Below are 27611 nucleotides of genomic sequence, written 5' to 3'. Positions count from 1 at the left end.
GCATTGACACATCTAAGGAACATTTCATCTAAACCTTTCTTATATAGGATGTCATCTATGATCACAAATTTTGTAGCTCTAAGTTCTAGACTCCTCTGATCTTTTCTTTTTAAGTGTTGTGGGCAATGTCCATATGTTAGAAAATATGCTATATCTGAGAACCACTCATTTCTCAACCCTACCAATAGGCAATTAGGGGAAGGATCCTCCTCTTTATTCTCTACCATTAACTTAAAAATCCCTTTTCCTTAGACCAATTTTGTGGGTTTGATATTGAGATCAAAATCATGCACTTTTGATACCCAAGTAGCTTGGTTATTCACAACTACGTCTTACTATGTGAGAATGCTCTTGGTAGTTGCAGTTAGAACATAGACCACAAAGTACAAATGTAGGATATAATACCAAAACTATGTAATCACATTCAAAGCCATAAAAGCTTGTTTCTTAGTAAGAGAATAGTGCAACTCATGTTTCTTCAAAGGAATACTCATAAAAGAGATAGGAACTTCTTCATTATTTTCATTCTTTTGAAGAAGAATTCAAGACATGGCATGTTCGTATGCATAGCAATACATCACAAAATCCCAGTTAAAATTAGGGTGAATGAGGACTAGTGCTTTAGCAATAGCCACCTTAACTTCTTCAAATGACTTGATAGCTAGATCAGCCCATTTGAAGTTTTGCTTCTCACTAAATAGTTTTTCCATTTGCTTGGTTGTTTTAGCAAAGTCAAGTACAAATTTCCTAAGGAAATTTGTTTGACCAAAGAAAGACCTGATGCCATTGTGGTTTACTGGAAGGAAAAATTGTTGTATTGCTCTTACCCTCTCTGGATATCTTCTAATCCCATTTTTTGAAACTATACGCTCTAAAAATTTCCCTTTAGTCACACAAAAAATAGACTTCTTAGAGTTCAATGAAATCCCATTTCTTTACATCTTTGCAGGACTTCTCTTAGGTCCCTCAAATGCTTCTTTTGTCTTCTTGAAAATACACTATGATACTTTTGTCTAGAATATGTCCAAAGTTTGAGTTCATCGCTCACTGAAAAGTTAAACTAGCATTTATTAACCCAAAAGGCATTCTCCGGTAAGTGAAAGTATTCCAATGAGTTGTGAATGTAGTTTTGTGTTGATCTTCCTTAAAATATGGTCATATCATCCAAATACACTATGATACTTTTGTCTAGAATATCTCCAAAGTTTGAGTTCATCGCTCACTGAAAAGTTGAACTAGCATTTATTAACCCAAAAGGCATTCTCCGGTAAGTGAAAGTATTCCAATGAGTTGTGAATGCAGTTTTGTGTTGATCTTCCTTAGCAATGCCTATTTGATTAAAATCCAAAAATCCATCAAGGAAGGACATTATTTTTGAGCTAGAAACCTTTTGAAGAATTTGATCCATCAAAGGTAAAGCAAAGTTGTCTTTCAAACTTGCTTGATTCAAATTTCTAAAATAAATGCAGATACTTATCTCTCTACTCTTCTTTCTCATGGGCACTATGTTTGCCACTCAAGTGGAATGATGTATTGGGAATATGATGTGGGCTTTGAGCATTTTATCAATTTCTTTAAAGATTGCATCTAATACCTTTGGATTATAAGTTCTTACTTTCTACTTAAAAGGTGAAGTACCTAGCTTTAAAGTGATGTGATGCTTAAATTGTCCTCCTCTAAAAGTTCAAATCTTCATATGACCATGCAAGCACATCTTTATATTCACCTAATAGCTTGATGAATCATTTTTTCTCATCTCCTTTACAACAGACCCCTAGATTCACCATTTTGGGTTAACTTCATCACCTAGATTGATTTTCTCATAATCGCTATTTTTAGCCTCTCTAAAAGTTGAATTTTGAGTTGAGCAAACATCTTGCCTGTAAAAGAGCTTCTCTAGTTCAACTAACCCTTCAAATATCATGTTACCTTTGAGCTAAATGACATGCTTAGTTTTACCAGTAGTAGCATTTGAGCAGAATTCATGACATTCTAATTTTGAGCCTTCAAAGTAATTAGTAGCAAATAGTTATATACATTGTAGGAAAGCATCAATATAGGCATCATCTCTAAACACCTACCATGAACTATTATTGCCAAGTACACTGGGTTTATGGATTATTTCTACAGTATATTTTTCAATCACAAATTTAGGATGAGGAATCATTAAAGAAGCTGAGGCCACCAAAAAATCAATTTTTTGTTGAGCTCTTTGGGTATTGTTCAATGGAGAAAGCATCAAACCAATCAAGTTCACCCATACCAAATTTTTGTAGTGTCTTAATCTTTCATTCTTCATCAAGAAAAATTTCTTGACTTGATTTAATATCAACTCACCATCTCCTTTTTCCTTGAGTAGTTTTATATTCATCTTCTTTGCTTCCTCTAATCCTAGCAACAAGGTTTCATACTTAGCTATATTGTTTACATTTTCAAAAGTGTGTTTGAAAGAGGAAGGGAGAATCTTCCCTAAAGGAGATATTAATATTGTGTCGGCTCTAGACCCACTTAAACAATAACTTCCATTAAACTCCAAAACACAAGGTGTATTAGTATCTTCAAGCTTAACTCATGTTTCTTCAATTTTAGGCATAATCAAATAGTTAGCAAAATCAATTTCCTGATAGAGAATTTGGGACTTAGGGTTATTAGAAGGGAATACAGTATATTTGGACTTGGTTTCGGGTAACAAAGGGACACTTTCCTTTCCCACAAGTATGATTGCTTGTGACCAATCCATTTTGACTTCTCCACCCAAATCTCAATAGAAAGTTCTACTAAGGGGTATGCCATAACAAGTAGGGATGTCTACTACTAGAATGGTGAGTTTTATCCTCTTATCCAAAAAGGCTACTAGGGAAACTTGGGCATCTTTAATCTGACCTACTAGAGGTACTTGTTTGGAATCCATTGAGTAGCATTTACCAAATGTTTTGGTTAGAGGTAAGTCAAGAGCTTTAGCTACTAATGCTAGCATTATATTGTCTAATTCTCTAGAGTCTATGATACAAATTCTTAGCTTGAAACCATGTAAGAAAAGAGATACATAGAAAGGGTCAGGTTTTCCTCTAGAAAATATCCCTAGACTTACTTTCTCTGGTTGCTTTTTTTGTACTTGGGGTGTTGTCTTCTGGGTTTGGGCTTCTTCAATAGAAGAAAATCTATTTTCTTGGTTGGTGGAAAGATTTGATGAAGATTGGTTGACAAAGTCAATTAATTTATAGAGTTCATTAGGATTCATTCTCAAATATTCAGTAGGAGAAATTTGAATTCTAGATGTTTTACAAAACTCAACAATATCAAAAAGTGAGTGAGGATTAGACCTTTTTAGAATTTGAGGCAAAGGAGACTGAGATTGCAATGTTTTATTCCCACCTTCAGCTCTTGCTTTGAAATATTTTTCTTGAGTAGGTTTGTAGAGTTTTTTCATGAAGAATCAATCTTATTTACTCATTGTGCTCTAGTCAAGATTGAAAATGAAGGATATTCCAAAATTAATTAGCATAATATTGTCGCCCTTGTCTGAGTCGGATTTATACTCAAGGTAATAATTTATAGAGTTACGAAGTCCCTAAGAAGAATCTTCCTCTATTATCACATTTATTGAAGTTTCTTTTTCTACTTTTATTTGTTCATGCCTTACATTCTTAGGACAAGTGAAACCTTCATGATCACTAGTAAGATGGAAGATGCACATGTTCTTTTTGCTAGGGGAGGTTCAATTTGAAGCCTCTGTTGATTAGGAAGAAGGCTATATTTTTTACCTTGATAAGGAGCACCTTATTTTCAATTTTTTTGCAAAATATCTTGGTAAGGATAAGAAACCTTTGGGAGTTGCTTCTTTACTGCTATTAGGTCATTTGTGATCTACTAGATGAGTGTATCATTTGAGGAAGAGGATGTCAAGGATTAAGAATTTGGGATTTTCACATCCTTCTTCCATTTTCTAGATATAATAAGATCATCTTCTAACTCTATGGTGAGAGTTTGGGATGTTGCAAGTGTTTGGGGATTAGCTTTTTTCATTGGAAAAGCAATGTCTGGGGGCATGGCATTTAAAAAGAAACCTTTTTAATTCTCATCATTGGGCATGCTAGCCATGGGTATTTGATGCAGGGCTTTATTAAATATGGCTACGAATTCATGCATAGGTACATGTATCTCCTTTTTCATCTGGCTCAATTGCATGAGCAAGGAATTTGCATCTTCACTTGACTTGAATCCAACCTCAAAAGCACTCTTCATAGTGTCCCAAGAGGTGATAGACACAATTGGTAAATGATGAAACCAATTGACTACTGAGTCCATTAGGGTTTGAATGAACAACCTTATAGCAACATCTTCTATTGCTACATCCAAAACTCCACACACTATATTAAAAACATTTAGATGTTCTTCAAGTGACTTTTTTCCATCTCAACTAAATCTAGGGAGAATTTCTCATGCCCCTTTAGGAAATCTTCCTAGATTTCCTGCAAGTTGTAGAGGTCCTATAGCAGCATCCCAAGGCTGATTGAGAGCCATTCCTAGTAATCTAAAATTGATAGGGAAGATTTTAATAACAAAAGGAATCAAATTTTTAGGGATGATTAAGGACTAGATGGAAGGAAAAGGACTACCACTTTTAGTAGGAGATGATGGTCTGCTAGTAGTTTTACTTTTGTTTCTTTTTAAAGAAAGTTTGAGTTTGAAGTTAATTCTAGAAAAGTCTTCAAAATCTTCATCCACTAATCCTAAAAAATTATTAGTCCAAGTATAGCTTTTCACAGCCAGGCTAAAGGGAAGTGCTACAATTTGATCAAACCAATTATTTGCACAAGTAACCCTTTCTACAACTGCTTCTTCCTGAACTACTAGAATCCCTTGAATCTTCTTCTCTTCCTAGTACTAGTTGTACTTGGAGATATTGTTGATTTCTAACTTAGTTAGCCTAGGCACAAGTGTTTAGATTAGAAACAATATCATATTGTGTATCTTAAAACCCTAGATTTGGTTGTAGAATAGGAAATTGATTATGGTCAAGAAGAACCATTTTTTGAAACCATATAATTCATTAGGAACTCAAGGGAAAAAAAAAATTCTTTTCAATTCCCTAGTAGAGTCGCCAAAAAACTATTAGTAAATAGTTTTTCCTCTTTAATTTTAAACCTCAAAGAGAGAAAACTCTTGATAAACTAATAGATTGATATTTTGCATATGTGTAAGGAATTCTCTACTTAGTATTATTTCACAATACTATAGGTGCATCAACCAACTTGAAAAGATATTCATTAATTCCTCTTTTGAGGAAAAATCTTCCCAACAATATTTTAAAGGAAATATTGAAAATTCTTAAACAATCAATTCATAAAAATGAAAAGAATGTGCAGATTGAAAAACCATTTAAATTTAATAACCAAGATCATCCACATGATTAATCCCTATAGATGAAAATGATTTGAAGTTCACTTTTACTATTATCCTTTCAAATACTCTCAACCTCAATGGAAAGATTCTAAATTGTAATAAGACAATGTAAACCTTTTCACAAATGACCAATCTCCTCAAGAATACAAATCATTATAGAAAAGAGAATATTATCTATTCTAGAAAAGCTTCAAAACAAAAAACTACAGAATTTTATATTTCCTTATCAAAACCAAAAAATTTCATCAAAGTTTTCTTTTCAAAATGTAGATACCAAATCAAAAGTATTTCTAGTTTTGCATCCACTGAGAGAGAGTCTTTTTTAAAATAGTTATTACATATATACCCTTTGGGGATAGATAATAGAATCCAAAATTACCTTGCCAAGAGTAGATAGTTATTTGGTTACTTAACCAACCTAACTTTCTAAAACAAAGTAGAGAAAATAAAAACTAGAAAGCACACAACTAAGAAATTCCTAGTGTCACAAGGCTTTGTCCATGCCAATAGCAATCCTCCCAACTTTCATATATACAGTAGTAAAGGATGAGATGACTGACTAATGTGGCAAACTAAGAAAAGAATTGCTCTATTTCTAGACTTATTTTTCCTTCTTCAGCTTCACTATCTTTCCTTCATACATATCTAGGTGCTTCTAGTTGATTATCAACATGGCTTTGACATGGGTGATGTTAGAAAAGTCTTGTTTCACGAGAGATTTATTTTCTTAAAGTTCCAAGAATCTCTTATGTATTTATTTGATGGTATCTTCTATGGGTAAGATAGGGTCACCTTCTCCTTTTGCACACTACATATAAAGCCACTTTAGGTCATTGAGAATTATATCATCTATGACCCCAAGTTCAACTAGTGTTTCTTTGATGTCAACTATACCCTATGCAATTGCTTCATTTCTCCATTTAATGCATTATCGGATCATGTAGAAAGTTTTATCGTCAAGACCAACCATAGGGCATTCGGAGAGGAACTTCTATAGGCCATACCCCTATATTTCATCAATCTACAGTATCACTTTCATCCAATTATTTTTCTCCTTCTCATATCCATCAATATTTGATTCAACCTTCTTAGTGACAATTGAAGTTTCTTTACGAGTATCACTCAAGAGATTCACTTGTGTTACTACTTCAATTTGTATAGTCTAAACCCATTCTTCAAATGTCTTGGCTGTGGCTTTACACTTTTGTAAATCATCCAAGAATTGTTGATTGGTTGGAGACTTGACATCAACAATGGCTAACATTTCATTAATTAGCTTTGTTGGTGTAAATAAGTATTTACTTATTACACTTACTTAAGTTTACTTAGGTTTATGCATTAGTTTATTATTTTGCATTATTTTATTATTTTTATTTGTGAGACACTTAGGAGTTTGCACACCTTTTTGAGTTGTCATGTAGACAACATAAGAGCACACAACTCTATTTTAGCACATGGTGTCTACAACACTATTTTGCATGTCACACCCTTGTAGGCTTATCCTCACATCATCGTACATACTTTCGTGCTTAATAGAGGATAACCCATATCTAGTGGACATGTGCTTGGTTGTATGACACATCATGGTGTTGATTACAAGGCATTCTAGATGTATCTCAGAGGCCTTTATATATAGGCACTCCTAGTGTACTTTTACATTACATTAATTATGGCATATTGAATACATTGTCATTCTAATCATACTCTCTCTCTCTCTTTGGTCTCATGTGTGCTTGTGTTTGAGTTCTTAGTTCCTGGGTGAATTTTTCCCTTAGGAAAATTCTTACATGGTATTAGAGCAACTTGGAGATTTTCTCATCACATAGCCGTTTGAGACCACACTTGCTTCATCACCTCAGCCCAAATCTGGAGTGCTGTAGAAATTGGGAGTGTCTAGTAACAGATCTAACCTCACCATTGTGTTCAGAATGCTAAATTGATGAAAATCAACTATAAACTTGGCTACCTTGGCCCAAAGTCGACCATGAGGCAAAAAAATTTTGCAAATCGAAACTCGGAGGCCCCAAATTGCAATATGGGTATGATCATTTTCGGATCTATTTAATTAATTTTTAGATCTGAATTAATTTTTGTCTCTACAATTAAAGTATTCTTCAAAATTATTTTCAAAAATTAGTGCCCCTTTTCAGAATTATTTCCTGTCAGAGAAAATATTTTTGCAGTATTGGGTCATCACATCCCAGCCCGCAGATTTTTTTTTATTGCATGGTTTTAATTATATTCGGCAAGTATCTGCAAATCAAACACACGATCTATTTGTACAAATACTGCGCACCAGACCAACACCTTTTCGGTGATATTAACTAGCTAAATCTGGCAAAGCCAAACTAACTATTGGCCTACACATTTTCGGGCATCCAAGTCCCATTGGCGATCTGCATTTTATTTAAAAAGGGAGGCTTGTATGTTTTAAATAGCGCACATAGCACTAACCCCACACATGTGGGACTAAACCCACCTCAAATTCTAGTGACAAGCTTCAACTTTTGGCACCCGCGTTTGGTCCTTTGACATTCACTGCAATAATAGCTCCCAACGATGACTGTTTGTAGTATTTTGGCAAAGTTTGCCCACGCCAAGTATATTTCGGCTGCACCAAAGATTACTGGCCCATTTGGAAACCTACCCATGTGGTTAAAACCCTTGACTATGCAATAATAGCCTGGCGCCATGTGGCGCAGGCATATTTGTCATGACCTGCGAAACCAATACACGTCTGACACACGGTGACTGCAAAAGACTACCACAGTAGACAGCATACTACATTGCCAACTTGGCATTTCTTCAACCTGGGACTACCACATCACAATTAGTAACCAGTCCTCATAGTGCCACATCATTATTTTTCGTACATTTCGTATAGTACAGATAATCTAGCCAACTACCATGTCATCCCAGAGCGTGATATTTTGCTGATGTCACCAATTCATGAAGTTAAAATTGACGGCTATTTGATTATCATTTCTAGAAAGGTTTCAACTATAGAAACGGTTGCTTTACCGTCAAATTTAGACACGCAGTTTTCCTCCAGACCCCTCTCCAAGATTGCTTTTCAATTTGGCAGCCTGACTTTGTGAGCCCATAACTCGAACATTTAGACTCTGGTTTAGGTGAAATTTTTGTTAGAAGTTGGGTAAAATTTCTTAAATTTTCTAGTGGTGGTGTTGTTTTTTGGTTTTGGTGCACAAATTTTGCAGAAATTGCATTTTTTGGTGATTGTACCTACATAATCCTATGTTTTGCAACTTCAAAAGCTCCGTACGGGCACATCTGGTCATTTTTTCAGGTTCAATTTTTTTTAAAGTGCATTTTTTTTTGTCTAATTTCCAGATCTGAAGTCAAATTCTAGGGTTGTGTGGACCAATTTCTCACTTTCAGAATTAGGCCTTTTTCGGCATTGTAAAGCTTTGATTCTTTCTCAGAATTGCTATAAAAGTAAGCTACAGTGCTTAAGTGAAAAATTTCAGCCTCATAAGGTAGTTGTAAAAGAAAAATTAGAAAGTCCACTTTGTTCATTTTGACAAGTGGCCCATTGTAAATGCACTACTTATAAAGTGCCAAAGCATCTTTTTTGGGGGGGTCTTTTGATTGAGTTAAAAGGGGGGCTGTGTACTGTGTTTTTTTGTGTCTCTGTCTATTTTTTTCTCTTTCATTTTTGAATCATGGGTTTGAAATGTCCTCCTCTAACTTCACACAACTATTCTACATGGAAAGATATTGCATGGAGTAGATTAATGGAAAAACGATATAGTCTTTATGTTGATGGTTTTATTACCAAACCTATTGATGCTAAAGAACTCATTCATTGGCAAAAACAAAACCAACAAGCTTTAGGTGTTATCAAGAGTTTTGTACATGGGGATCTTCTCTTTCACATTAAAAATTGTTTAGACTCTAAAGAAACTTGGGATAAACTTGAACAGTTGTATGGTAAAGTGGATGAAGAAAAGGGATTTCATATTGAGGATGATCTACTTCTCTTGGATCCTAAGAATTATGACACAATTCAGGATTACATCATCAAAGTCAATGAGTATAAGGCACTTCTTAAAGATTGTGGAAATCCCATGAAGGATGACAGGTTGATTCATCACATCCTGAAGAAGCTACCTTCTGAGTATGCTAACTTTGTTTCGAGTTTTAATACGCACAAGTTGACCATGGGATCTACTTACCAGAAGCCTTCCTTTGATGAATTTGCTGACATGTTGATTGTTGAACAATCTCACTTGGTGGATTTTGGACTTCTCAAGTCATCAAAGACCAAAGCCTTGGTGGCTAGTGATGATCACAAATCAAGTCATGGGGGGAAAAAGAAACAACAAGAAGCAGCAATGGAAGCAGAAAACACAATCTGAGACACAACAATTGTCCTCTCAACAAGGAAGTTCTTCTTCAAACAAAAAAGGAAGTAATGAAAATAAGGACAAACTCTTTTGTGCATATTGCAAAAAGCAAAATCATGACGAGCATCATTGCAAGACAAAAAGAATCGATGAGTTAGAAAATCTACTCAAGAAGAACAACATTCAAGTGTCAGGTGCTTCCAAGAATTCAACTCCAACCTCTTCAAAGGGTAAAGGTCAAGCACTTATGGAAAACATGAGTTCTTTGGAATGGATACTTGACTCAGGTGCCTCTTACCATATGGGTTCTTCAAAGGAAGACTTTTCTTCATTGAAGCAGTCAAATGTGCCATACATCTTCGTGGGAGATGATACTAAGATGGAATTTGAAGGGAAAGGACATGTGGAAATGGAAGATGGGGAATTCAAAGATGTTCTCTATGTTCCAAATCTAAGCTCCAATCTCCTATCAATTTACCAAATCACTCACCTTGGAGATGGTCATAAGGTTGAGTTCCTTCCAGATTCAATGATGGTGCAAAGTCTCAAAGATGATTCATTGGTAGCAATGGGGAAAGTCAATGATGACAAGAGGCTTTATTCCTTCTCCCACTTTGTGCCTAAGAGTCCTTCCCAAGCCTTGTTAACTCACTCTACTTCAAACATCAACTTATGGCATGAGCAGTTTGGTCACCTTGACTTCCGCTCTCTTTAGCAACTTTTCTCAAAACACATGGTCAAAAGTCTACCAAATATCAGCTTTTCTAATGAAGAGAGTTCATCTTGTTCAGTGGATATGAATCTCAAGGAGAAGTATGATAAAGAGAAGTCTTCTCAAGCTCCAGTTTTTCTTTAGCTAGTTCACATGGTGTTAGCAGGACCCTTTGCAATGACTTTAGTTAGCCAAGTCTGCTACATACTCACATTTGTTGATGACTTTTCCAGATTCACTTGGGTCTTCTTCCTTCATCATAAGAATGAATTGGTTCATAAGCTTGAAGATTTCAAGACTCATGTTGAACATAAGTCAAGGAAAGCCATCAAGGTACTAAGGGTGGAGAATGAGAACAGATATGTAGACAGAATACTTAAGAACTTTTGCAGAATTGAGGGGATTGATCTTTAGAACTCACTAGCATTTAGTCTGCACAAGATAGATGTTGTAGCTATGAGGATTAGGACTCTCAAGACCATGGCAAGTTACATGATTGAAGCTAAGTCTCTCAATCCTACACTTGAAGTTGAAGCCATTAGCAGTACTACTCACATACTTAATAGGTTTCCTCATCTAGCCTTAGATGGCAAGACTCCTTTTGAGGCATGGTGTGGTAGAAAACCAATTGTGAGTCACCTTAGAGTGTTGGGTTGTCCAGCATGGGAAAACCTATCCTCCAAGAGTTGCAAGGCACTGGCACCTAGGCCTTGTACCTTCATTGGTTATGAAGACAATGTGAACGCTTATTAACTAATGGATCTAGAGACTCATGAGATATTTGTGGAGAAGGATGTTCATTTTGAGGAGAGTTCACCAAGCTTATCCTCTACTCCTCTCCGCACATCATACACAGTGGAAACTGACAGTGACACCAGCGATAGTGCTTCAATAGGTTCAAACATGTGGGGTTCTATCGATAGTTGCAATGAGAAGTCACATCAGTCCAGTCCACATGCTTATATTGCCATAGTGAAAGGTCCAACACATCATGGTACATCTAGTCTTCCAGCTCCAACTTCACTTGACTTGGGAGACAGAATTGAGGACTTACATCTTCTCATTGATAATGATTCTTCTACAGTTGTTGTGAGGGCTCACTCTGACCCTCATGTCCCTTCTCTACATGATTAATCTTCACAGGTTGACATGATTGTGGATCCTTATGAACAACAATTAGTGGAGGTCTCTTTGTTAGTTAAGGAGATAGATGGTTCAGTGGAATAGGTTCAACAAACATCCTTGCCAGATTTGCATTCATTCTTTTCAACACAGTTGGAAGGGGTGAACATCAACATCAATACAAGGATACTTGAGTAGGTTTCAGGGCCGCCATACATCTTCAGGAATGTAACTTTTCCTTTGTTTCTTCCTAAGGGGAGGAACACCATTCTACATTCTTGGACCACCTTCTTTATTGGAGGGGCTTTCACTTGTTGGCATTCTTTTTTTGGGGGAGGATCCTATTCTATCTCTCTTCCTTCTTTCATTCTCTTATGTATATACTGGATGTATGTCGTAATGGGGGGGTCTTGATTACTCCATCCATCGATGCATCCTTATTTATCTCTATTTTTTGGGGGAGGGTTTTTCCCATGAGGTTTTCCCTCTTTCTCCGCTTTATGAGAGATTTACATCTTCATTATGTACATGGGTACCTAATATGGCCTAGTAGTCAGGACCCATTATGCATCTTCATCCTAGTTTGTAATCTTAAGGGCATTCCCCTAAGTTGCACTTAAGGGGGGTGTTGGTGTAAATAAGTATTTACTTATTACATTTAGTTAAGTTTACTTAGGTTTATGCATTAGTTTATTATTTTGCATTATTTTTTTATTTGTGAGACACTTAGGAGTTTGTGCACCTTTTTGAGTTGTCATGTAGACAACACAAGAGTATGCAACTCTATTTTAGCACATGGTGTCTACAACACTATTTTGCATGTCACACCCTTGTAGGCTTATCCTCACATCATTGCACATACTTTCATGCTTAATGGAGGATAACCCATATCTAGTGGACATGTTTTTGGTTGTATGACACATCATAGTGTTGATTACAAGGCATTCTAGATGTATCTCAGAGGCCTTTATATACAGGAACTCCTAGTGTACTTTTACATTACATTAATTATGGCATATTGAATACATTGTCATTTTGATCATACTCTCTCTCTCTCTCTCTTTGGTCTACTGTGTGCTTGTGTTTGAGTTCTTAGTTCCCGGGTGAATTTTTCCCTTAGGAAAATTCTTACAAGCTTCAATTCAGGATGTAGAATTGCATTGATATATTGGGCCATTCTTCCCATCACTTTCTTCATATTTTACTTATCTTTAGCATCTTTCTATAACCAGTTTGCAATCTTCTTGTTAGACACCTTGAATATTTTCATGTCCATGACTCTACTGCGTTTACCTAGGTCTACTTTTGATACTTGATAATCTTCAAGTGTGAGTTCTTCTTGAGACTTATCCTATGGAGGTTTAGCAATTTCTGCCAACCACCATCCTGTGTCCTTGTCCAAATCAATTTGAGAATCTATTTTGCTTTCTTAAATTTAGAAGACCTTCCAAGGAATTTACTCACCAAGTCATCCACTAGCATAGAGAGTGGTACCATGCTTCATTTCTCTTTTATAGAAGTCTCTAAGTACTTAGGTATTGCAGGATCCTTTCCAAGAGTGGTAGTATTGTCAATCAGAGTCAAAGTACTCATTGATGTACTATCTCCTCCTACCATTTTCTGTTGGACTTCTATTGAGTCATACATATTAGGGCCAATGATTTGTTCTATTACCGCTTTGATTTTTGGGGAATCCAAGTTTATCATGATCATGCTCTATGCCATGTTTTGCATAGCCTTCTTGCTTTGGGTGTATGAACAAGTAGTTCTTTTAGTGCTCACTATTTGAATTTTAACTCAAAGTTGAATTGGAGGAATAGAATCTATAACTTTAGTTTCCTTTTGACCTATAATAGAATCACCAACAGTAGCATTAGAGGGCATAGTCAACTTTCTTGAAGGCTTCTCTTTTTTAGCTCTTAAATGCATTTTTGGCTTTTCTTGAATTGACACTTGATTCATCTTTTGAGCTAACCAATTTTCTGTTGTCTTGAAAAATCCTATCATGCAAGAATCAAACCATATTCTTCTCTCTTATTCTATTCTAGCTTAGGGATAGGGAGACATTTAATTTGTTCAATATACAAAGGATCAACCACCTCCTCATTATTATTTTCTTTTATCTCACTGATGTCAAGTTGAACTTCAAATTCTTTTATTTGGCTTATGGTCAACCTCAACCACAATCTTTTTCTCACTTCAAACTTATCAGAGAAATTGGTTGAGTAGTTTTCTATGTGAGGAACGTTCTTGAGGGATGACACATATGTTAGATTTTCCTTAGAAAATCCTACATAATCAATGTTCTCTCTAGCAAGGTAGGGCTTGAGGCATAGTTTGGACATTGTGGAATCTATCAACATAGCCTGTTTGACATTAGGACATCTATAGTGGCTGATTTCTATAAGAAATAGAGCAACACGAGTCTTTTTAATATTTTCAAACAAATCAATGGCATGTAGGAGTTACCTATAGATTTTAGAAAGGACAATGTCATCAAGACAAAAGTGAGGCAATTTAAGAAGTTCACCAGCTAAACTCCTAACTCTAATATAGGTGAATCTAGAGAACTATACATAAAAACAACCATAAATATTAATAGCTTGCATAGATTCCTTAGAGACACTATAATTCTCTTGACCTTAGAGCTCAAAAACCAGTCTCCCTAGGAACACATCGTTAATTCTCTTGAACTCTTTGTAGGGTTCCTTTACTTTTAGACTTTTATAATATTGATAAATGGTCATGTATTTTGTCTAGGGTTCATGTGGTAGACCTTCCCATTCTTATTGCATAGCTAGGATGTAAACCAAAAAGGAGGACATGAAAAAAGGACTCAAGTTATTCAAACCTACAAGACCTAAGTGCAACCCTTCAGCTGTCAAATCTACCTAGTCAATGAATTTTTATCCTTGAACAATTTTTTGAATGAAAAAATACATCCAGTCATCCCAATGAAAATCATGCTCATTTCCTTTTACTCTGTTGAGCAAAAAAACTATATCGGCAATCTCTTTAATAAAATGCTCAATAGTTAGTGGTTTGGGTAAGATTGAGCATCCTAGTGTTGGCTTTAAAAACCAAGTCTATGCCATAATAGAATCATAATCTTTCCTCTTTTTTTCATAAAAGCGTCAAGATTCTTCAGATGCCCATGGTTCATAGGGTTCTTTATGAGGTATCCTTAGGGAGGAACTGACTGTATTTCTATCAATTTTTACCAAAACTTCACCTATGACCTTCTTTATACATCTGGTATGAGGATCATAATGATTCATACACTCAACAATCAACTATGGGCACCCTATGGTAGTCAGGAAAGTGGTGACTTCTATCCGACCATTACTGGTGATTTTCTAGTAAATGGGTCCAGCTTGTGCATTCCTTACTCTTTCTACCATTTGGGTTAGGTCTACATTCACTAGGAAAGTATCTCATATATCAGACAGAGAGCTTAACAAATAGGGATTCTGAGGTTTAGGAATCTTAGGTTGGAAAATGGTCATGGCCACCTTGATAGGGGATCACAAACTTAATGCTAAAAAAGAAAACTTTGATCAAAAGAAATAGGAGCAAGATAGAAAAATATATAGAGGAAGCCAGAATGTTTCAGGCACTTCCAATTTTGTTCTTACCGACTTGATGTTTTGGGCTCCGACACAGTAAGATAGGAAATTAAACCAGAAAAGAAAGGATTTTAAAGCATGAGATTTTAGAAAATCAAGGATAGATATGGAGTTACAAAATCATTACTATTGACATGTGAATTTATTTGACAAGACTTTCTAGCTATTTATCCTTGATCGTCTCCATCACATCAACATGCAAACTCATTTTAATGATGCCTGATAATCATTACTTTTACTTTCCTAGAAATAACTGGTACTTTTGACATGTGTTGCTTCACCATCACATTTATTGCCTTTTACATCTTCAACACATGGCAAGGAAGTGGGGCCTCCTTTAAGTAATGCTTAACTAAATCCCTGCAAGAAGAAAAAAAGTGAAATCATTAGAAATAAAAGAGATGAAATTGAAGTTGAAGTTTCATTTTCTTGCTTCAACTTCAACTCCTTCTTTGCATGGGACCTATTGGACTGACGGGGAAATGGGAAGAAGGATTCTGCATTTGTGAGAAAGATATTGGCTTGAAGTAGAAGTTGAAATAAATGGGTACTAGGTTCAAGTTCAACTTTGACTTAGCAAAATTTTGGGTATTAGTATCTACAATTGGCAAGACAAATTTGGAGCTAACAATAATCTCCTAAAATAAGTACTAATGGAATACTAAAATTAAATAATATTCTTAGTTTTGCTAAAGATAATATTTATTAAGATATAATTATATATATTCTAAAGAGTATTATGTTCCTTCAAATATAAATTATATGTTAATAAATATCATTATTAATAAAAATAAAAATAATATTTTACTTTATATTATTATTATTAATATAAAGTTAAGAAACGGAAAACTCATATCTTTGTGGACTAATTGAATGACATTTAATATGCATTTTTCTTAGGGCATCAAAACAACTATTTCATTTTTATTTTTTTATTTTTCATCTTTTTGAAAATTTCTCTACTCATTCTCTCTTGGAGACTAGGGCTTTCGTGAAAAAAATGGAGCATCCAAGATGATTCTATTGTAAAATTAATGGAGATACCTCACAGACACTTCTTCTACTAGCTGGTATGGTTGTGTTCCCTCTCTTTAAAAAAGAATCTCTCTCTGAATATTTCTTTAGGTTTCTGCTAGAAATGGCCTTTTCTATTACTTTGCTTGAACTGTAAATTCTAAATAAGATTTTTTACATTTCAATTTTTTTATGATGATTTCACTTTCTTGTGAAAAAATGTGTCGGGTCAACTTTGCATATGCTGCTGAAATTTTTGTATTTATATTTCAATGTTGGTTTCTCGAATGCTCTTTTGACACCCTTTCCATAGGTTTCTGCACTTTTGGAATTCTTTTCAAGGTTGTGGTTTACTGGGTTTGACATTATTTTTCAAGCAAAAACTATCTTAACATCTCCATGCACCATCTGCACTTTATTTAGGCACGATCTGAAGCTATGAAAAATATTTTCATATAAACCCTACTCTTCCATTTATTTCAAATGTCATGACTCTTCTTAAAGAAAAATGAAGGTTCTTTTTCATATTATTTCTTTCACTTGTATGCTCTATTGTAGATGATCATTCTTCTTTATATGTTCTTCGTTATAGGTATATGGACCCAGTTGTGGTGCCAAAAAGGTGACAACTCTTTCTTTCTTTTTTTCTATTTTGAATAGCGTGTACGCACTTTTAAAAAAAGTGAATTTTTATAGATGAGCTACATATCTGTAGCCCATCATTTTCATCTCAATTTTTTTGCATTTCTACACTAGCAACGCGTATGTAGGTTGAAGAAACAAAGGTTTTCACCATCCCCTTGCCAATATGCCTCCTCATTGGAAAAATCTAAGATCACAAGCATGCCCACACCCACACCATATGTGATCTAAACTTCATTTTGCATTGTTTGATATGTTTTTCATATCGTTTTGTAGTTTTTTATATTGTTTTGTAGGGTTTTTACAATTTTTATTTAGATTTTTTTATTTATTTGGATTTCAATTGATCTTTTATTAGGAAATGTCCATAATTAATCAGAAAATCCACAAGAACCTCAAAACCCTCAAGAACCTCAAAACCAAAACCCTCCCCAAGAAGAACAACAAATTCTATAACTCAAACCAATTGCAAGACCTCCACCAAGCACACAAGAAAATATAATAAATGAAATAGAGAGAGGCAAAACTGAATTAGAAGGAATCATTGCTTGGTTGAAAGAATTTGGATAAACCAATCCAATGAGGGCTCAATTGGCATCATCCATCAAATCCATTAAGACCTAGATAGCCTCAGTTAGTGTTCAATTAGATATTTGGCAGGTTAAGAGGGATGAACAAAAAATATTTTATGCAAATAAATTGTCATATGAAGATGTTAAAAAAAATATATACCAAAAGGTAGAATATGTGCATTATTTAGAAAACCTGGTGAGAAAAATACTATTAAAGAGGGTACTAAATGGTTCCCCATCCATTGGTGCATACACGATGTTATTAGAAATATTTTTTGGGATAGATGGTGGATGGTTTTTGATGCCCCTCCTTGCAACAATCATGAGGTCCCCATGTATTTTTTGAAGAAATTATATTGTGAGTTTGTCCTTGGGGAGATCCCCAATTATTTTGATATATTAGACTCCTAGGGTAGAGGTGGGGGGTCATCATTTGAGAGGCTAGGAGCATGTTGTGACCCTAATGTAGTTAGGGCACCTATGGTCAAGCCACAGCACAAGCATGTGAGTATTCCTTCAATTGTGAAGGAACATATAGAGGTCAGCACTCTAGGAACCATTAATGCTTTGATGTAGACCCTCATCCATTCCATGAGCCCATTAGTTAAGGAGGATCCTTTTGTGCATCGTGGTCACATGTGCACTTCATGCAGATCCCTATGCACATTTGCCACTGATGTTGGAGATGGTGCGGATGATGGGCTCTTCACTGATCAGTTCCTGAATGACACATTTGGCATTGACACATAGGTAAATTACAATTATAATTTACTAATTTGATCACATCTCATATGTATAGTGAATGATTAATTAATTAGCATCTATTAACATTGTTCAAAATTCAGGGTCAGAGTGTTGTCGGGCCTAGCAGCGATCCTTCGGCCCCATTTTTTGTCCCCTCCACGAGTCTAATGGTATGTATCAATGTAATCATTTAAATTAATACATATATTTATTAAGTAATCATATTAAGGATTGACAAAAAAAATTATGCATGTGTTTTAGTTCTCTACTAGACTGTCAACCTTTGCTACAGACTCGAAGCATAGACATCATACGAGCTATGTACAAGTACATTTGTTTCATGTTAATTTAATTCATTTAATTATATTTGTTTCATGTTTCATATTACATTTAACGTGTATTTTATGACATGCAGCTCATGACATCAGACACTCCTCCTCATCTTTGACAGTCCGTCAATCGTGGAGTGGCCACAACTATGACTAGCTCATAGCCATTGATTGAGGTATGAAAGAATTTTATTAGTTTTAGTTGTTGTTTATAATAGTTAGTATCAAAATTTCTAATGTTATTTATAAGTTATTACATTTATTGAATTGTTATAGGGTCTCATCATGTCTGATCGTCCACGAGCCTTCGAGGTGGACTTATAGAGTGACTATCGGATGGCGGTAAGAAAATAATGAATTTTGTGTGTACATATATTTGATTTCAATATATAATAAATATTGATTCATATCTACTTTGTTTGTATCAGCTCGAGTTAGAGAAGAGCCTCAACAAGAGGATGAGTGAGCATGTCAGGAGGACCCCATCATCTCCATCGTCTCCCTCCACATGATGACAAAAGACGTCAAGAGCTTTGTTACCTTCCCTTTGTGGGAAGGAAAAGATATAGTTGATCTAGACATGTATATATACAGGCATTAGTGGACATATTCGATACACATTTCACTAATACATTAGGCAGTGTTTTGCGATGTCAATTTGCGACGTCAATGTGTATTTGGCATTTTTTTTTTGTCTTATGACCAGACGACGTCGTAATTGCGACATTAATGTCACAATTGTGACGTCGTCAGGTTATAAGAAAAAAAAAAAAAAAGGGCGTGTTGCTCACATTGTTTGCGCCCAATGAATTAGATCTCCCAACAGAGCAGAAAAATACCTCCGAGCACAGCGAATCAGCGAATCTGCCCCCGATCGAGCATAGAGCGAAAGTTTTGAGGTTAGGTTTGTGGCACACTGCAATTATTTGGAGTAAATTTTGAATCCAAAGACTACATGAATTGTATGCAAGACGAAGGAAACAAACAAATATTCATTGGACTTCAGGTCTAAGGTAAAATATCTCATTCTCTGAGACATCCTCCTCTTGAAGATGAAGGAAAGAAACAAATCTTGATTGCACTCCAGGTTTGATATGAAGAGGTAAAATATCTCTTTCTCTGAGACATCCTCCTCTTTGATCTTTCCTTATTCGATTCATTATCTAGTCGATATAACATTTAAATAGAATAGATTTTACGAAATCTTTCAATGGTACAAGGTGTTGTAGTGGACAGTTAGTTTGAGTATTATTTTTGGGGCTAGATGTGAACGAGAATATGAATTTTTGATTTTTTGATTTGGGTATTGTTTCTTGTATGTTGTCTGATTGACGGGCTGACATGGGTAAATTTTAATTTTAATGAGACTTTAAAGAGTGGTCGATATGAGCATTCATTTTTGTTTGTTTGATTTACATCAATGTCTAAAGTGAGCACCTCGAACGATCTGTAGATCTGTATATTGCTGGATTCTTCTGCTTCAACACACACACAAAAATCCATGAATAATAATAGCAGAAGTGGCTTGAAAACACTAATATTTCTGCTATAAAATAAAGGTAAAATAAAGAAATTAGATCATATTCAAGGGTCTAAATTTTTTGTTCTCTCAAAGAGAGAAGATCATACTCCTCTAACTCTTCACATTTCCAAGACACATCAAGAAAAAATCACTTACCTTAGACAACATACTTATAAAAATGTCAAAAGCTTCTAGGTTTTTTTATTCTCGTAAAGAGAGAAGAGTATAACCCCCTCAATCCTAACAATAACATAAATAATTAATCCCTTGTTGCCTATAGGAATGCCTCTTTCCTAACTTGGTCTAGGTTTTTGATTATCCTAAGAAGGAAATAAGAATACTTCCCCCATGTCTCAAATTTGTTTCAAATAGTGAGGATTGGGGTTCAAGGATACATGCTAATAGAGGGAGTAGGGATCATGCTTCAGGGATACTTGATGTTGGAGAGAGTAGGGTTGAGGGGGCATGCAGAATGAAACAAAGGCATGACATTATGAGAAAGCACAGAATGCCATTGAAGGCTGTAATCACACTTTCATACAAAGGATTAGGGACAGTACATGTCATACTACATATCAATTCAATTTTGTAGGATGAACAAAATTCAATGAGGACTCTATTATCCTTAGAGACTGGTCAATCAACAACATTGAATGGAACAAATTGAAAGTCATCAGACTTTCCATAACAAACTCCACAACCTACGAAAGCCTGCATGTCTCAAATTTGTTTCTGAGTTCTTGGAGATAAATCTTTGGACTATTGATGGAGGCATGAACCTGCAGATGATAATATGGAAAAAATAGTCTTTGTGGCTGCAAAATATTAAGCTACCTTCCATCTTCTTCAACTATGAGTAGAAGAAGAATTATAAGAGGCTCTCAAAGAATTGGGAGGTTAGAGATAAGTTTAAATCAATTGTAGGTCTCTTTTTTGTTTACTTACTCTAGTTCACTTTAATACTAGATTTATAGTCTCTCCAAAGACACTCTATTAATTTTTTGGCTTCCCTTTGTTGGGAATATGAAGAGTATGAACTATACTAGTAGCTATAGCAATTATGACATGGTGATAATACTTTTAGCTTTAATATGTTAGATAAGAGTAGCAGAAAGAAGTTAATTCTCTTTATGATTGATAGCAACTCATGTAAGTTAGCTTTTACTACTTTTAGTATTACGTAGTTTTTTATTATTTTGCTTCTAGATGGCTAGTACATTTCAAGTTGTAACAACTTGTTGTTGTGCTCTGCCAATGTGAGTTCATGTGTGGGTACATGGTCCTTCCTCTTCCAACTTAACTAAAATAACTATAGTAAAACACTTGAATGGATAAATATAAGGAACACAACATCAGAAAAAGTTGCATCCAATTTATCTTAGTCTAATAATTAAATACTTGTAACAATTATAATAAATTATTTTTAATTTATCTCTTTTATTTTTTATTGCAGAGGACCCCCCTTTGCAACAGCATAGGAATTTGAGATCAAGAACAGAGAAAAGAACTGATGAGGGGGGAATTGATGATGACACTGATGCTCCTCTTAGAGCTTACATAGAAAAAAGAAATAGAAAGAAAAAAAAGAAATGATTGTCATCTACATACCTTAATTGATAATGACTGAATTTCATGTCTCAATGAATTTAATTATGTGCTAATGAATGTTCATGAATTATGTGTTAATGCAAAATATTGATGAATGTTGCATGTTTATGAATCTAATGTGTTAATGAATGTTATCATGTGATATTGATTGAATGTTACATTTTATTAATGGTTGAAAGAATGAATGAATGTTAGATGTTAACGAGGAATGTAGAGTGATGTTAGGGGGAGGGGGGTGGGGCCAAATGAGCTTCCACCTTCACATGGTTGGCCCTGTTTAGTAGAGAATATTAAACTATTCTCGAAACAAAGTGAAGCTCAATAAGATGTAAGTGAAGCTCAAATTGGCACAAATAGGGAGTCTATATGATGTAAGGGGTCATTTGAAGTCCTAGGGTGTCCTAGGAAGAGTTATGGGTGGATGGTAGTGTTTACATGATGTAATAGGCTATTAAAGCCCCTAAATGATGTAAAATGCACTCAAAGTGCAAGATCCGTTATTTCCCGCTCCTTCCCCAATATCAAATCCTTTAATTTTGATCTCCCTGAAGTCATCTCAGAGGCTCCCAATTACACTGATACATGGATGCAAGAACATTGGCAACAACCTCATGTGTTAATAGGATATGGCATAAAGCTGCACAAGATGACAAGTTGTTTTGGCTCTTGGTGGATTTCGAAAACTATATTCTCTTTCCCTTTGGCCTATGCTTAATCCATCTACTTCTTCTTCTTCTTCGCCATGTCCATTGCCTTCTCAAGCCTTGTCTCCATTCTTATCAAAGCCTGGTCTGAATAAAAAGCACAGTGCAAAGACTCAATCTTGGGGTAAGGATGAGATTCATCTTTCTCTTTCTCTTTTCTCTATCCATTGCTATGAGAAAATGAGTAGTCCTCCTATGCAAAACATGTCCTCCACCCAGTTTCAATCTTCTAAGCATCCCATATTTGAAGATGCAAGCAAGCCCAAATAGGTATAAATCCATCTAGCCCCACAATAGATATTGCTAGTATTTCAGTTTTGTGTGTATTAAATTTTCGTGAAGAGCAAAGTTTGTATCTTTTCATTCCTAATTTGATCATGGACTTGTAAGTAAACATCAGAACTAGACAGGCCTTATATTTTTCATGTTAGATGTAAATATATAGCTAGTTTGATGCCCATACGTCTTACACTACCTGGTTAGAAGGAGCACTCATGTGCAGCCTTGAAACCCTTCCAGGTGGCTGATAAGAAGGTAAAATTTCTAGATTTGATTTGTTTAGAGTATTTTGTGATTGGTCATAGGTATTGATGCATCAATGGCAATAGCTTATGAGAATAAATTAGGTATTGATGCACATAAAATTATTTCTGTGTAGTCTATTCATGCATTTGTTGATGCATCAATAGCAACAGCTTATGAGAAGAAATGGCCACTTTACCTGAGTACTAAAAACACAATTTTAAAAAAATATGATGGAAGGTATGTTTTCAAATCAATACAAGGATTGATGATCTTATTTTTACCTTTTTCTCTAACACACCTTACTTCCCATGTTATCATTCTTTATGATTCTCTAGCTTAAGGATCCTCATATTCTCGGAGATTCTTCTTATATGTGACTTAAATTGGTAGGTTTAAAGATATCTTCCAGGAGGTATATGAGGCCAGTTGGAAAGCTAAATATGATGCAGCAGGAATCTGGTTGGTTTTGTTTCTTGGCACAATAATATGAAGATTGCAATGTTGATTATCTTGATTCTGTCGGGCACACAATAACTTCTTTCAATGATTGATTCATGAACAGGTATGAGCATAGGCTTATTGATGACATGGTAGTGTATGATTTGAAGAGTGATGGTGCCTATGTTTGGGCATGCAAAAATTATGATGGTGATGTGCAGAATGATTTCCTTGAACAGGGTTAGTGGTGCAAAATACTATTTTTCATTGAATCTGGCTTTGAACTGATCATTATATCTAATCTTACATATATCTATTGTTTTTGTAAGGAAGGAAACATGAATTGAGATATTTTTGGGGAAGATATTGGCTGGCTCCACAATCATGATTAATCAGGTATAATCAGTGATTTTGCAAATTATTGCTTCTCTGGTTTAAATCTGTCACTTCTTTTACAGAGATAATATAACAATTTATCAATTATATTGCTTATTCAACAATTACAGTACTAACAGATTTGAAAACACCAAGCAATAATAGTATATGCATTAACTCTTTTGAACATATAGTTGAATATTCTATGGAAGGCTTGTACTACCATGTTTCATTGCAAGGTTATGCATATTTTTGTTCTCAATAAGATATCACAGATAGACTTGAGACTTGATACATATTCCAAATTGAAATAAGTCACCATCTTTTCCTGAAGTAACCAAATTGCGTAAATATGTTACCTTGGATATTTTATTCTTAAAATTTATGTATAGATTATTTTATAGTATGATTAAGTATTGTTAACTGCGTATATTTACTATTTAGTTGTATAGGATACTTAATGAAATAAATTAATGTAACTTTTCTTTTTCTTTCTTTTTTGTATGGAGTTACCCAGCCCCAAAAAACATTGTTGTATTGGTATGTTGTATGCAACTACCCATTCCCAATTATGATTCCAATTTGGCAACTTAGGAGTTGTGAGAGCAGTTCAAATCACTCACTAGGGAAGATGGTTCATAATCATTTCCCCACTTGCTTCCTTGTATTGTCATAATTGGAACATAGGCATCTCTCTCTAATTAATGCTTACCTCTGATTTATTAACCGTATTGTTACTATGGATATAACACAATTAAATTTAAATCTCTTGATATTTGGATCATCAATCCAAGCATGGTTGTAGAGAATTGTAGCTGTGTAGACACCAAATTTGAACAGTCCACTTACAATTGAGAAATAGATTATTGGTAGTGTCCTCATCTACTTGACAGATTGAGCATGCAGAAGCTTGGTAGGTGCCTCAAACCTAGCCCTAGTTTCATTGCCAACCATAAATTTGGGGTATACACAAAAGCTGTTTTGATCTTGTGAGCATTGAATATCAGGATCTCCATTTGACTTCTTGTTATTAATGCCTTGACTCACTACTGCTGGATAAACAACCTAGTTGAAGTCCAGTGCAAAGAGGTTGCTGGCTACCAAAGATTTGATAAGTGTTACAAAAATATTCACTGTAACAATCTCCTTCTAAATTGAACTCCCGATGAATATTAATCTGGAATTCTTTTGGCACCATCTTTTTTATTTGTTTTTTAATATTCTAAATTCCTACTCTAGCCTCATTGCTCTATTTTTGTTTTTATTCTATTTAATTATATATGTAATATTACAATGTGAAATTCAATGTTTAGATGTTTGTGGATGAAGTAATGGAACTTGTGGAGCTCACTTCTTTGAGAGGTGCCTTGGTTGGGCTTCCTGGACTGAATGGCCTATCTACTGAATATCGTAAGCGGTTAACAATAGCAGTAGAGCTTGTGGCTAATCCTTCAATTATATTCATGGATGAGCCAACTTTAGGCTTGGATGCTTGGGCAACAACTATAATTATGAGAACAGTAAGAAATATAGTTGACACGGGGAGAACTATTGTTTGCACAATCCATCAGCCTAGTATTGATATCTTCGAGGTATTTGACGAGGTAAAGATTTGGTTTTCTTAAAATAGCTTTGTGAAGCATTTGAAATTGGCATCTTCTTAAAGCTAAATGAAATATGTTGTAACTATTCTTAATGAAGCGAGGAGGTCAGCTTATCTATGTAGGTCCACTTGGTCACAATTCTAACAAACTTATAGAATATTTTTCGGTAAGATGCCATCCACTACAGTTTTGTTCTGTTGAGAGATTTAGATCTGAATCTGGTACCTTTTGATGAGTAGTTTGAATTTTGGAGTTGTAAGTAGTCATAGTTTATTGTACTAGAACCAATAGGAAGTTGATTTTACATAAAAGGAATTGGTCATGCCGAATAGTGTTGACCACTAAGCTTTTAGCAAACATTCTCAATACGTTGAGCTTCAGAGTCAAGCACTAGCTACAATCATCATATATGTTTCAGCTAATTGAAAATGATTCATGTAGGCCATTGAGGGGGTTCCACAGATCAAGGAAGGTTATAATCCAGCTACGTGGATGTTGGAAGTAACTTCTATGTCAGAAGAGTGCCGTCTAGGTGTCAACTTTAGTGAAATCTATAAATCATCAGAATTGTATAGGTGAGTGAGTTTGCCTTATTGATCTCTTCAGCCTGTTCTAATGGATTTTAAATTTTATTTTCTATCTTGTACATTTTCCTATCACAGGCAAAACATGGCACTGGTAGATAGTTTGAGCAAGCCAGTTCCACGCTAAAGAGAGCTTCATTTTGAGACAAAGTACTCTCAGCCCTTTCTAGCATAATGCATGGCTTGCCTATGGAAGCAGCACTGGTCGTACTGGATAAACCCTCAATAAAGGCATCCAAATATCAATTGAAGGATAGCTTAAAGCACAAAATTTTTTTTTTTGTTTTAATCCTTCAACCGTCACAATTGCAACAGAAAACACAAGAATTGTGATGCGGTTGCTGTCACACCTACCCTCCAATTGCGACGAGGTTGTTGTAGGTGCGACGGCAACCCCGTCGCAACTGCAATGAAAAACACAAGAATTGTGACGAGGATGATGAGACAACAAGGTGGCTGCATAGCAATGAATAGGTGTCACAAATGCGATGGAAAGGGGTAGACATCGTAAATTATGACTAAATAACTACGACGTCTATGTCTGTCGCAGTGGCGACACATTGCTGTCATAATTGTGACACATAGCCATCACAAATCAATGCCAAATCTATTAGTGTTTGATGTATATGACATTTTATATTTGATGTATGACATTTATTTGATGTATGACATTATTCGACTTATGACATTATTGGTTATCATAATATATTATGTGTTTGTTAATGTACATGACATTATTGGTTATCATTTTATATTATATGTTTGTTCATGTATGACATTAAATTAGATATGTTCGTGTATGACATTAAATTAGATATGTGCATGTATGATATTAAATTAGATATGTTTATGTATGACATTAAATTCAATACCTAATCTATTTGAAACTTTGATAGAATATTGATTAACAATAAACTTTATCACTATTTAACCATAAGTTAATCATTTACAATATGTCATTGTCATATGATTTATGATCTTGTTCATGTTTAAAGTTTTCCTTCTCTATCATTTGTTTATCAAGTTTAATTCAATACCTAATTACTTTGAATTTTTGATACAATATTGATTGGCAATAAACTTTATCAGTCAAGATCGATTAGAACCTCCTAGCAATAAACTTTATCAGGTAATATTTGTGGACCTCCTAGCAATTGGTCACCTAAATGAGAACCTTGAGATTTATTAGGAACTCCATGAAAGAAATCAGTAGCTTGAGAAGCTCTCCATTTGTTAGCTGAATTAAAACCTTGGACTATAGACGGCTAGCCTTCATTGTACAGACCAATTTTATAGATATATAATCAAATAAATAGTGTATTCATCTAAGCATAGAAATATTGTTACATAAGAAGAAGATCAAGTTTTACAATTGCTAATAATCAGTAATGTATGCACATACACTTAAACCTAAAAAGGATGACTTCAAGTAGACAAATTAAGTATGAAGTCGATACAAAATAAATAAGAGAGTTCTAGCATGATATCTTCGGTATTTTTTGAATTAGAGAAAACTAAGTATTAATATGATGATCTCTATGAATCTATATCACCATCTAGATGTCTCTTTGTGTCTCCCTAACTCTCTCTATTTTATCTCACATTCATCCTCTTCTTATATCTCTATTCATTTATCACTATGTTTTTATTTCCTTTAATCTTCATGTCTACCTACACCTTCTTTTGTTTCCCTCTATCTCTATGTATCTTCTCCATG

General features: G+C 34.8%; 1 protein-coding gene across 1 annotated transcript in view; it reads left to right on the top strand.

Annotated features, from left to right (window-relative positions):
* The window catches only part of LOC149557921 (cytosolic isocitrate dehydrogenase [NADP]-like), a 103940-nt gene extending 80364 nt beyond the window's left edge, over positions 1-23576 (top strand). The window contains exons 2-4 of the mRNA XM_089830508.1: positions 23027-23130; positions 23284-23352; positions 23456-23576. Of these exons, the coding sequence (XP_089686634.1) occupies positions 23027-23130; positions 23284-23352; positions 23456-23576 (294 nt within the window). The remainder of the gene's footprint in view (positions 1-23026; positions 23131-23283; positions 23353-23455) is intronic.
* The last annotated feature ends 4035 nt before the right edge of the window (positions 23577-27611 follow it).

The sequence above is a fragment of the Cupressus sempervirens genome, chromosome 5 (assembly GCF_028749045.1).
Source record: "Cupressus sempervirens isolate cs-2001-9-10 chromosome 5, ASM2874904v1, whole genome shotgun sequence".
Classification (NCBI taxonomy): Eukaryota; Viridiplantae; Streptophyta; class Pinopsida; order Cupressales; family Cupressaceae; genus Cupressus; species Cupressus sempervirens.
This window is presented reverse-complemented; position numbering and strand designations above follow the sequence as displayed.